The 13,045-nt window shown below is 43.2% G+C and overlaps 1 protein-coding gene across 1 annotated transcript; it reads right to left on the bottom strand.

The window, feature by feature from the left end:
* Nucleotides 1-944: 944 nt before the first annotated feature.
* NIT2 (nitrilase family member 2) lies at nt 945-12,574 on the bottom strand. Its single transcript, XM_071561287.1, has 10 exons — nt 12,523-12,574; nt 9,923-10,041; nt 7,073-7,193; nt 6,866-6,954; nt 5,419-5,512; nt 4,342-4,416; nt 3,837-3,915; nt 3,087-3,185; nt 2,001-2,056; nt 945-1,632 (listed from the first exon to the last, which is right to left on the bottom strand). Exons 1-10 carry the CDS (start codon nt 12,548-12,550, stop codon nt 1,544-1,546), a joined length of 849 nt encoding a protein of 282 aa, XP_071417388.1. The 5' UTR covers nt 12,551-12,574; the 3' UTR covers nt 945-1,543.
* Nucleotides 12,575-13,045: the final 471 nt, after the last annotated feature.

The raw sequence follows: 13,045 nt of genomic DNA, 5'->3' as shown, positions 1-13,045 counted from the left end.
TTAAGCTCTGTGACTTGTTTCTTAAGAGTTCCAGTCCAGTACGTACACCAAAATGCAGTGAAAAGTACAGACCAAAAAAGACCTGCTGAAATAGTTAATGCCACTGAGTAGAATGGTGGGACCTGTCTTTAGATGGGAAGGAGGCATCAGGGTTTGCCTTAATTCAAGTGTTAATTTTCCTCTATAAATCACACACCTGGTTCACTGCAGAGAAACCAGAGTAATAATAACAACAATAATAATAATGCCACAACAAAAACCAAAACAACAAAAAAAAATGCAAAACAAAACAAAAAAACCAGCTGCGGGAAGAGGAGGATGGCTGAACGTGAATAAAAGGTAAGATGGTTTGAGGGAAAATATGGTTAGCTAGAGCAAGACAAAACCTTTCTCCCCCTTTTGTGTTTTGAAATCTTTCGCCTTACTGCTTTTTCATGCTGCTGGAAAGCAAAGCCTATTGGTAAAAGCTGAGAGTTGCTTCTTTTTTTCACTCCAAGGAAGGAAAAAAAAAGGCATCATATGCAATTCTTTTTACAGTAAAAGGTGTTTTCCTTCTAAGGAAAGAAAACTAGAATATGCTTGGCTGGTTTTGGTATTTTAAAGCCATCTTTCATAATAAATTTGTTAAGTCTCCTCAGCAAAAGCAGCACAGGAGGGAGTGTTTTCCCTGCATTCGGGGGGAGCTGGCCCATAGTAGCAATAATGCATTTGAACACAGCAGTTTTCTGGAAGACGGAGGGCAGGAAAAAGTTCAAAGTGCAACAAGTTTTCTAACCCTTTTGACTGAAATCCCTCAGCCTTTTCCAGTGAGAACTGCCAGGCAGCAGGACTAAAACCCATTCAGACACTGTATTAAGGAAGCAGCATATAGAGCGAAGGTGTGGCAAAGGGTGAATTCTTCTAACAGCACGGTAAACCCACATCACTGCAGCAATACACAGGAATTGCCATAAGGACAATTTAATACCCATATTCCAGGCAAGACACATGAACCAAAAACTGTTACAGAGTCTTCCACAGCAGTAGGTCTATCTGGCAGCTTCTTGCATTGTCCCAAGCAGTACAGAGCAGAATTTGGCCTGTTTTGTTTAATGTATTAAATTTTAAGTTTTTCAGGTTAAAAGTAGGGCATTCAAAGAATGTTAAGGCACATACATTTAAAAAGGTCAAAGTAGGAAGAATCAGGCTTCTAAAGTAGCTGATAATTCACTGAAAAATTTATAATACCAAAGCTGACTTGAGAGGAGATTCAGAGAATAAAGTTTCCATTTCTGTGTTCTAGAAAAAAAGCCCAAATGGTAACTAAAATATTATGATGCATAAAAGCAATTTTAATTACTGCTGTGGTGAAATGAACTATGACATACTTCAATGTGAGGAGATACAAAAGTAGTATTTGAATCAATTTTAGAATGAAGTTTTTTGTTTGGTGGTTTTTTTAACTGGCACATTTGGCAGTAATTTGTGGAGCAACTAGTAAGAGAATCCTGAAGATGAAGGCAACAGCCATTGTCGCAACTGAACCTTCTCTCTTCACCCAGCTTCACTTTTTCATCTCTACACCATAGAGATCACAACGCTTCTGGCTTAAAATAGGGATTTGTTGACGTATTTCTGCAAGTTTCTTCAGATCTGCAGGGGGAGAAGAAGAGTTATGAGAACAGCAGCCAAAGAAGACTGAATTCTCTGATGTCAGGCAGAGAAAAGAGAACTTTCAAGGAGAATGGACCTGCAAGTGGAGCAGCCAGGGCTGAAGGAAGCCTCAGCTTTGCTCTTGGCTGAAGTGGCAGCTTCCTCCTAAGTAAAGAAACTAGAAGAGTATAGCCAAGTACTGCTTGGTCTTGCTTTAACCCAGCACAGGTGGAGAAGGCACTGGAATACTGCATCATCTGTAGCAGCATGTGTGAGGCCACAGACTTAAAAATTCTGTCTCTCCTTAGTGTCATGAGGTGTACTCAAGAAAAAAAGTGGGTAAGAAACCAAAACAATGTTACCCTTACCTATATCTGTGTATACAACTGTTTCCTCAGCCCCAGCTTTGGCTATGACTTCACCCCTGCAAAATTAAGCACATTTGTTCACAGCATTAACACATTGACCTCAAGGTATCAGTCCAGTTGCTGCTGTTTGTACAAAAGGGGGTTCCTACCCTTGATTCCTACAGCTGTAAAGACGGGCCTCTGCTAAAAATAGCACCATAATTCATAACTCTGGCATGATAGAAATGGCTTCCAGCCTTTCTATATGACATATTTTATATGTGACATGTGCATACTTAATGTAAGTGTGTTCCAAAGATCAAAACCCAGGGCACGCGAGTGTGCAACCTGCCTCAAGGGTAAAGGGACAACCACATATGGCAAAGACTAACACTCTCCTTTCAAGATCCTACTGGCTATTAATAGGAGTGTACTTTTACTCTGTATGAACTACTGAACATGATTCATGTGTCCCACTGAAGTGTTCTGTCACTGCTTTCATTGTATAAGGTGAAAAGCTCAAAGCAGACAAAGATTTCCTGGCTTTGCCAGCATCTGGAAGAAAAACTATCATTAGAACTATTTGAAACAAAAATATCTGCCTGAAGTTTTGGTCAATTTTACCTCCTATGCACCTGCATGACTTCTGCTCAATCAGAATATCTCTCTTCTCTAGCTGAAGACATTCTTCTTTCTTACGTCAAAGCAGTGTTGTTCTTTGAGGAAATGAAATAGTTTTGTGTAAGATGTTTAAGATGGTTTAGTTCTACACAGAGAATTACCATATGAGTAATAAATAATGGACTGAACTTCAGAGACAAGCTGAAAAGTTCAGCAGCTCAACTAATGCTAAATGCTAGCACTAAGTAGCATCTTTACTACCAAAATGGATATATACTCTTAAACTAGTTTTAGTTTCTGTCTTGTTTTTCAGTTTGATAGTTTTAAATTATGATTTTGACAATGTAGGCTTAAGTCTTGTGTGCTTTCTATCAAGACTTTACATTTTTAAGAGTAGGTGGAAACATGGAACTGAAGTGTGACTGTCAAGTAAAACATTTTTTTTAACCAAAAAGAGGTGTTTGTTTTTTTTCTAATTGAACTTACCATGGATTTACTACAGTGCTGTGTCCCCAGGCAACATAGGATGCTTTCTCATCTCTAGCAGGAGATACGGTAGCTACATAGACTTGATTATCAACAGCACTGTGTTCAGGGAAAGATGAGGGAAGGGGGAGAAGGTGAGATTGGTTGTTAAATGATCATTTAACTAAGCAGAAGAGAAAGAATTCACTCTGAATGCCAAGCTACATATCCTCCTAAGGACTAGCCAAAAGGATAAATGATATGAAGGTCAGAGAAAACAGAGCCTGGAAAGAGAAGTCTCTGGCACCTGGCTCCAGCATTAGTGCATAGAATATCATGTTATTCACATGTCCAGTCAGTATGTAGCAGAGTTGATTGAAGGTGGCCAATAAACAATTCTGCATTCAGGAATCTTGGAGTCTACTTCTATCTGTAATCAGACCAGTTCTCAAACGGTTATTGGCTCTTCTCTCTAGAGTTTGTGTGTGAACAGTGCTCAAAGAGCCATGGGAAGAGGTCCTTGAAAGGTCGTAACTGCCAGGGGCTGGCAGGAGTAAAGGGTAAGTATTTTCTGCATTCTCCTTGACAGCAAAATCACTTTGGTGTCCCATGCAAGACCATGCACCATGAGGAGTGGTGCAGCTCCACTTGCAGAGTGGCCCTGCAGCAGCAATTCTGATGCATAGTGTCATTTGGAACACAAGAACAGTTCAATTCCATGCACTAAAACTCCCTCTGGGACAGGAGGATAAGCTGTTACTGTGGTCTTACCGTCCCCTTTGTAAGAGTTCCCAGTGAGCTGGTCCTGTTGTTAGGTTAAAAGCCCCTGGATATATCAGCAGCTGGCAACCTTTGTTAAAAGACAATTAGAACCCAACCATTATTGAGGGGAAGATGGTTTACCCTAGAATGGCCCTTCACACTGAAACTCACTGTGAGGTTTCTTTCACAAACTTCACAAACTCTGCCCCAAGTGGACCAAATAGAGCCTGTCCAAGCATAACACAGGCAATTACTTACATCAGCAAAGACCTAAGGTGGGAATATCCCCAACTCCCTCACTCCACCAGCAAATGTGTATCAGGAAACAATGGCTACTTTTACTTGATGAGAAAAGTCACTCATCTGAATAAGAGTCTTGGCCACAAATGCATTTTGTGTTGCTGGGTGAGGGAAAGAATGCCCAGTGACACAGACTGCCCTTTATCACCCTGAGACAGCCCTCCTGGTTCCAGCCCTAGGGCTGATCCTGCTGCTCCAGGTGACCCCAGCTCACCTTTCTGGCCGTAGATTTGAGCCATCTCAGCAAATCTCATATCATAGCAGATGCCCAGGCCCACTTTACAGTATGCTGTTCTCAAAACACAAGAGACAACAGTCATATCTCTATCACAAAGTACACAAAAGCAATCACAAGGTTCCCTGTAGCCATCCTGTCAACTGTTATTTTATATATCTCACAGCAACAAGAGGAGCTATAATTTAATGTGTGCCCAACAAGCATTGGCGATTGGTGAGGGAGAACTCATGCTTCATAATAAGAGAAAGACTATAAGAAGCAGTCTTATCTACCCTTTAACAACAGCTATTTTCACAACATCATGTTGTATCAGGTCTTTGTGTAACATATTCCTCTCTAATTTAGCTGCAGGTTTTTCAATTATTTCTTTTTCAAGAAAACACTGTTTTTCATGGACTAAAACTACAGTCATGTACTTTCTTAGAGCATGCATATTGCAGGGAGGAGAAAGTGACCATGGGAGACAAGACTCTTTGGAGGGCTCAGTAAATAGGCTGTGTTAATTTGTGAACACTGTGAGGTAGAGAGGGGTAGGTTATCTTGCTTTTCTGTCTGATGTGGTTGATTCAAGAACACTGGAATGGGATTTGCAAGTTATAATTAATTGTCTCTGTTATTATATCATTCTCACATGAAACAATGTGCCAGTGTAGCTGTTTGTTACAGCTGTTTGTTTGTACAGCTGTAGCTATTTGGACAAGCCATCTTTTATAAGAACTATGTTCAAGCTGTAACTGCTGTAAAAAACACAGTCACTTCTCTTGAACAAATCAGTAGGACAATTACTTAATTAAGGCAAGTGCCACGACATGTGCTTCAACCCTATCTGCTCCTCTGTCCTTCTGCAACCACATTGTCTTTTTAAAACTTTCAGAAGTGACCTGCACACTTGAAGCAAACAAACTGTATTTTTCCATGTTTGTCAAATGCCCAGTATAAATCTGATACTCTAAAAATCCTTTGCTGGGGAGAAGGAGGGGGAAGAGAACTCCAGAATGACTGTAGTGTTACTGTAATAGAGCTCCTTAAAGAGAGGGCTTGTCTTGTACTCACGCATGTCAAACATGGAGAAACTATTCCCTGGACTCAATGTTTCAGACTCTTTGAACTGTATCTTCCCAGGAACATTAATGTCAAACAAATGAACCTGCAATTATACTGTGATTAATAACAATTAATAACAATTTCTCTCCTTGGTATTTGAGCCTCTTTCTATTAGGCATGTGTCTTCCATTGTTATCTAGATTACTCTTGTCAGGATCAAAACTAAACATTGGTCAAGATTGTTAGATCCTCCAACAATGATTCAAAGCAGTTTTCTTCTTTACAGAAATATACCTGTCTAAAGTTGCAAATCCCTACAAAATAGCAATATACCATGATCTAATGAGCAATTTGCAAAAGAAAGGATACATATAAAATGTCTTGAATTCAGCAGGATGATGTTAAAGTAGGTTAAAGCAGGTGATATTTTCCTCTCTAAGATGTGAGTCCCCTTCCTGCAAAACTTCTCCAGAAAATACCTTCACTAAGTCATAAAGCTCCCATGACTTCAGTTTTGCAGATGTCTTTGAGGCCTTGCAGACCATCTTTATCCCTCTGTTTCAACGGAAGATTCTGTTCCTGACTGGAGCTTCCTAATAACAGAGCTGTTTTTTTATTATTATTTGTTCTTATGTACACAGTACAAGCCTGCACTCATTCCACAAACTAGTAGGCTTGCAGACTGGTGTGGTATGACACATGGAAGGCAACACAATACTTCAGAAAGTGACCTAATAGTGCAACAAAGTGTAGAATCACCTAACAAAGCAAGTGAACACCTGCACTTCAGAGGTATTTTGCACCACCTCATTTTTTCCAAGTAACCTTGCATTCTGTTTTTTGTTTATGCTTGAAAGAAATAAGCTGTTGTTCACCTACAGAGTGATATCTGTGTGCATAGTAAGATTAACAGAAACTACACTCTAGAGTTACAACGGGGAGCAGTTTCTCAGAAGGCACAAAGCAATGTCGAGGTGGAAGGTGGCAGTGAGCAAACATCTCCCACAAACAGCAGTCACACTTCACTGTGGCACTTGGGCTTCAGTTGCCTGCACTAATCATATGTATAGCACAAAGTATGTAAAGCACAGTATTTAATGCACTGGGAAGCTGAGGGACAATCCTGATCCCACTTAAGTGGCACTATGCTTTAGACTCCAACTGAGGTACACAGATATCGGAGTTATCTCAGATTTACTCTTTATCAGAGTTTTCCCAGCACAAGAGAAAAACCAATTCTTATGTATTTTGTCATCCTCATCCAGACCAAATTTATGACCACCTTTTGAAGGGGTGTTTACATGCCCCAAATAATAATTACATGAAATTTCACTGACAGCACGCAACTTACTATTGATGCAAGATTCTACTAATTTCTATCACCTTTAAATACAGATTAAATAATTTGTGCAACACTGCTGAGAAACCTTTTCACGTCAATATTCTGCCATCTTACCTTCCTATGCTTTGCCAGCATGGCACCATCAGGCCCAAAGACAGTACAGGTGTTATACAGCTTTCCACCATCCTCTTCTGGAATGGATCCTTTGTAAAGGCAAGAACAAAGATTTTCCCCACTGTATTAGATCTCATTTTGATCCAATGGCACTAACAGACATTGCCCATTTTTTCCTCAATGGGATGGTCACTAAGAGTAAACTACCTCCAATGAGATAAATGCTGCACTCCTTTGCAACTTCTGAGAGCTTCTGTGTCGATTCCCCAGGGATCTTCTCTGCATACTCCTTAAAGTATTGGGTTCCATATGGAGAATTAAAACATTCCTAGAAGAAGATGGAAAAGAAAAAGCTAAAATCCAGTAACACCACTACAAGGAGATGTACCTGACTTTTCAAACTACTCTCTAAAAATGTTCTCAAACCATGTGTAGTTGCAGGTTAGTTTCTAGGAGCTCAGTCAGAGAGGCTTTAACCATTAGAGAAAATACAGCAGGTGTGTTTGTGGAATGCATTCCAAATGGAGCCTGAGCCAGGACTATCCTGCAAGCTGCAAGTAACAAGGCTAGCACATTCACTGGTCTAGGCCTGGCAAGAACACAAGGGATGTTCTCATCAGAACAACGAGCCAAGTTCCACCTGGTTCATTTGACAAGTTACAAGTGAAACAGATCCACTCAAAACTGAAATGCTCACACTCATCCACAGCCCATGGTTTTTTAATTTTTCAAAAGGATGTTTACAAAAGCATGTATTTCTCAAAATTATTGTTCTGCTAAAACAATCCTTTAAACACTATTTCCTCACAATGGAACAGTGTCTTCTGTTTTAGGGCTTAGTTAAAGATTTGCTATCCCTCACAATCAGGCACGTAATCTTTAGACAGATTAACTGGGTAGTTTAGATGCCTAAACTAAGTGGGTCATGGTATTTGGGATGCCCAAGATATCAAGAACATTCACTCTGCATTATTACACTTGCCAGCTCTGTGAGAACTGAAGACACCCTACCCAACACTTTTTGTCCCCTAAAGGAGTAGAGCTGAAGGCCACAGATAAACTACCAAACAGTATCAGCACTTATTCTTTGCTAAGTGACTCTCAGCCCAGGCATCTGCCTCAACTGTTACCTTTGCTCCTCAGATGTTGTAACAAAGCCACGCACCATCATCCAAAACAAAGGAGAAAAAATCCCAAGCTGTGAATAGCACAATAAACACTTATGCCTTAGCTGATGGAGCAAAATTCTTAACAACTGAGCTGGGTTCTGCTGAACTGCAATAACTGAACAAAAACTGAGGGGGTATATTTGTCCCAAATACAGACACCAGGCCAGCATGTGCCAGCTAATCCACAGCAGAATTTGTAGATGAAAGAGGCAGGAAGGGAAGTCTCTGCAGGCTGTCAAATGAACTTCCCAGGCTTTTGAAAACTGGGCTGAACTTCAAGGAAATGAAAGCAAAGCCTCCACCTTCATCTTGCCACTTGCAGCGGCACTGAGAGCAGGGGCTCACAGAGCTCTGTGCCAGCCTGCAGTGGCACTGCCTGGGGCTGACACTGGCACAAAACTGCACACTGCCTGAACAGGACACCTAGTGCTGTGCCTCCAAAGCAGCTGGGACACAGGGCCAGAGCTCTGAACTGCCTTCTTTCAGTTTCTACATTCAAATGGATTCTGCTTTTATTTCTTTACCTATAAACATTACAAACAATTTTATCTCACAAAGTTTTCCTCATTCAGGAATGAAAAGACTAGTAAGTTGGAGGAAAACTGCCATACGCCTCTACAAAGGTGCAGATTATGTAATCAGTGTGAGTTTCTTCTGTTTTTATATAAACTTAAAAGTCCAAAACAAATAAAAAAACCCCAACAAAACATCCCAAAGTCCCCAAAACCTAAAAAACTCTGAAACAAACAAAAAAACCCAACACATCACCCCACCCCCCCAAACCCAACAATCCCCCCAAAAAAAACAGAGGAAAGAGAATATTTTATGCCCATGTCCCATTCCAGTACAAAATTTACTTCCAAATGTCTGCGAAATACCTTGCTCTTGTTTGACAACTTTGACTCTAAAAGCAGAAATTAGCATTGGCTAAGCAAGTATCTCAACTAAACACGTCTGGAAAACTCAGTGTTTGTACACAGTATGAAAACAGCAAATAATCTCCATGTAGGAGGTCCAGGCAGAAAACTCAGTGGTTACATTTACAATACAAGAACCCTGTTAACACAGAGGAGCTGGGAGCAGTTGCTTAATCCTTCCCTTGTGACAGCAGGACAGAAAACATCCTGTGTGTAAAACTGAGACCAAAAGTTCACACAGAGAACTTTGCACTCCTGAATCAGACGCTGCAGGGTACAGGAGTGTCACACGTACCCACGGGAAGAGAATAATAAAGCTCAAAGCTGCACTGGGAAGGTCACCTTGTTGCTGGCACCCTCATCTGTGTGAAAATTCAGCAAGGTCACCACAGCTGAAGTTCAAAAAGTAAATCAGAAATTACTGGTAATGTTAAGAGGCTATTTATGTTCCCACACAAAGAAGTCACAAGAAAAACGCCTTTTAATCATAATTCAGCCACAAATTACTCACTGGAAGCGTCTTCAGTCTATTCTGATTCTCATGTGTCTGGAATGCCCACAGCAAACAGAGTTGCTGTGTACCTGTCTTCCTTCACCTGTGCCAATATTCTTTAGCTGAAAGTCACCTTTTTCTGCATTTTTTCATCAAAGATTCACACTACAGTGTCACATGAATGCAGAATATATAAATAATGGAATTGCCTTGGATTTAAACTAGCAAAAATTTTTCCAGAATCTTATGCTACAAAAAAGGACAACCTACTTCTTTTTTCCTTCTTGCTCTCCCATCTCTTGAGTGTGCTGCTAGATAGATAGAACCCTTTTTTTTTTGTTTTGGTCTCGTTTTTGTATTGAAGCCTCATACAGCATCTGAGCTATCCACAGAGAAACAGGAATTTATTAGCAACGCTAGAGGGAGGTTTTGAAGGGTTTGAGGCACAGATGCTGAGTAGACCAAGATCTTTACTCACAGGTAGAGCCACAACTTTTGCTCCTTTAGCTGATGCTTCTCTCACCAGTCTACAGGCTCGTTGAAGATTATCCGATTTAACAGCAGACACATGAAGCTGAATAAGAGCAAGGCGGAAGGCTGAGAGCAGAAAAGAAAAAAGCATTCAGCAGACTTCCACCAGGAAACCCTCCAAAATCTGAATTCACTAACAAGCATTTAACAAAATCAATTTTTTAATATATAAACATCTATACAAACCACTTTCAAATCATTCTGTGGTCTGTGACTCTCTCAGTACAGGGAGAACACTGAAGGCCAGGCGTGCTAGTGGGAACCATCACAGCCATCACCCCACAGAGGTGGTTCCCAGCCCACGTTCCAGTGGAAGGTGCCACCTTAGAGAAAGAGACCATGAGTCTCCCAGCCCCATGTCTTCCTTCTCTGGCAGCAACACACCGTGTGAACCCAACCTTTGGTTGCACATGTCACCTGACGAGCACTGCATGTCTTAAAATGTCCCTAGCAAACCAAATCACTGGGTAATCACACAAGCACCAAACAAGGAAACAGTTTGCTTTCCGCCCTCAAATTACACCTAGTCTGGGCCATGAAGGCCAATAAATGTTAACATCTTTCCTAATAATTTCTTTGCAATTTGGTTTCCAGCCAAGAGACAGTTGCAAGTGTTATCAACAGTTTCTGCTGCAACTAAGCAGGTTCTGAATTGCAGGCTGCCCAGTATACAAGTTTTGTGCACACCCCTTGGACTTCCTTTATGTATCTCCCTGTACCCTGCGCTGTAGGAAAACACATCCTGATCAGGTAAAAATGTTTCTTTTTAAACAACAAAATCCCCCACTCTAGCTCCACAAAGAAAAGTAACTGCAGCCACAAGGCACCTCTTCTCTGGCAAGAGGCCAAGGGTCACTATAGGAAAAACCCCAAGCTGTAAGCAACAGCCTCAGAAGTCAGGGAAACAGCTGATCCAAGTGAAATGGAGATTGGGCCAGGAACAGTGAAGGCACATCCTTTTTCCTACTTTAGTTCTTCAGTAGCTAAACAGCTTCTTTCTAGAGCTTAAGCAAAGGATTAATTGCTTCTTTTGTCACTCTTCACTTGAGAGACTTTTGCTATTGGGTCTGTTGAGTTAACAAAGCTTAACTGCTATCTGAATAGGTGCAACCATAGTTTCCAGACCCACTTAGAAAACTATACTAGGAATCCGTTGGAAACTTTTCTGTTTTTGTGGAATGTATTTGAGCTTGGAGAAATTGGACAATTAAAGATTTACATTTCACCGTGAACTCATTTCTGCAAACCCTCCCACCCAAATCCTAACCCAACAACCAACCAACAAAAGAACACCTACTAGGAAAAAATCCTGTAATGTTTAAAATGCTTAGGAAACTATTAATCTTATTTCCCCATGCTTCAGGTTTGGAATTTGTTAAAGGATCTAAGTCACAACAGAATGAACAGAACTATGGGCACAAGTACATGCAAAACTGTTCAGGTGTAGAAGGAACAGAAATGCAGATAAATGTGCAACAGTGCTGCAGAGAATGACAGAACCAATTAGATTGGAAAAGACCTCTGAGATCATAGAGTCCAACCTTTGACCCAACACCACATCGTCTACTAGACCATGGCACGAAGAGCCACATCCAGCCTCTTTTAAAATACTTCCAGCCACGGTGACTCCACCCCTTCCCTGGGCAGCCCATTCCAATGTCTGATCACACTCTCTGTAAAGAATTTCTTCCTCATGTCCAACCTAAACCTTCCCTATAGGCACAGCCTAAGACTGTGAGATCTCTGCTTCCAGCCTTGGTAAGTTGCCTCTGAAACTTCTTAAAAAGTAGTTCTCAGGACAAGCCTACAGCAGTGCTGACCACAACCAGGCAAAAGCATATCAGAGTACAAAACTCAAAGTTCACATTTGCATCACTACAAAACATGCTTTTTTTGGTTTTGGGTTGGTTTCCTCGCTAGAACACCAGAAGCCGAGCATGCCCGGTTGGATCTCGTTCCTTGACGAGCTGCCCCCGCACGGCGAGGCTGTATCCCTGTGCCCGCTCAGAGCAGCTCCCTGTCCCTGGGAGCCGCTCCCGAGGCTCCCACAGCGCCCTGGACTGAGGCCCTTCCCGGCCGCACCAGGGCTGGGGAGCCGAGGGGGGAGCCGACGGCGCCTTGTGCCCCGGCCTGGGGAAGCCGGAGTAGGGGGACAGAGCGAGGGGCTGCCACCCACAGGAGGGAAGCAAAGGGCCGGGGTCTTCCACTGACAGACACTGGGAAGGGGACACGCCGTGGGAGGACAGTAGAAGGCCGGGGGCTCCCACCCAATGATACGAGGGAGCAGAGCACAGGGCCAGGGGCTCCCAGTGACACTGGGAAGGTGAGCGGCGGGCCGGGGGCTCCCACTGACACGCCGTGGGAGGACAGTAGAGGATCAGGAGCTCCCACTGACACTAGAGAGGGGAGCAGAAGGCCAGGGGCTCCCACTGACACAGGAAAGAGGAGCAGAGGGCCGGGGGCTCCCACTCACACGGGGGAGCAGAGGGCCGGGGGCTCCCACTGACACTGGGGAAGAGGAGCAGAGGGCCAGGGGCTCCCACTCACTCGCCATGGCTCCGCTCGCCGCCCGCATTCCCGGCACCGCCCGCACGGCGCATGCGCGGCAGGGCCTGCCGGGACATGGAACTCATCCAAAGGCTCCCAGTCCGAGTCTGAGCGGGAAAACAAGCAGGGGATGGAGCACCCTCGCCCCTGCGTGACCCCCGCGGGCGGCAGGGAGCTGGCAGTGCTCCTCTGGCGCCAATCCAGCATCCCCCAAAGCACGGCTGTGCTCCCAGAACTCCCGGCGCTCAGGAGCCGCTCTGCCTACAGCCCATTCCCTGCCCCGGGCAGCCTTGGGACTGGGGACGGCTCCAAGAGATGTTCCAGTTTACAGGTAACTCGTTCTCCCGGGACATCCCCATCTATCTTCGTTTATAAGAACAGCATGTACTACTGTGCAGACAGCTCCCGAGTAGTCCACATCTGGAGTGCTGTGTCCAGTTCTGGGCTCCTCCGTACAAGCACAAGGAGCCACCAGAGAGGGTTCAGCGGAGGCCATAGGGATGATGAGGGATCTGGAGCATCT

The sequence above is a fragment of the Pithys albifrons genome, chromosome 1 (assembly GCF_047495875.1).
Source record: "Pithys albifrons albifrons isolate INPA30051 chromosome 1, PitAlb_v1, whole genome shotgun sequence".
NCBI classification, from domain to species: Eukaryota; Metazoa; Chordata; class Aves; order Passeriformes; family Thamnophilidae; genus Pithys; species Pithys albifrons.
Note: the sequence above shows the minus strand (reverse complement) of the source record. Positions and strands in the feature narration are given on the sequence as shown.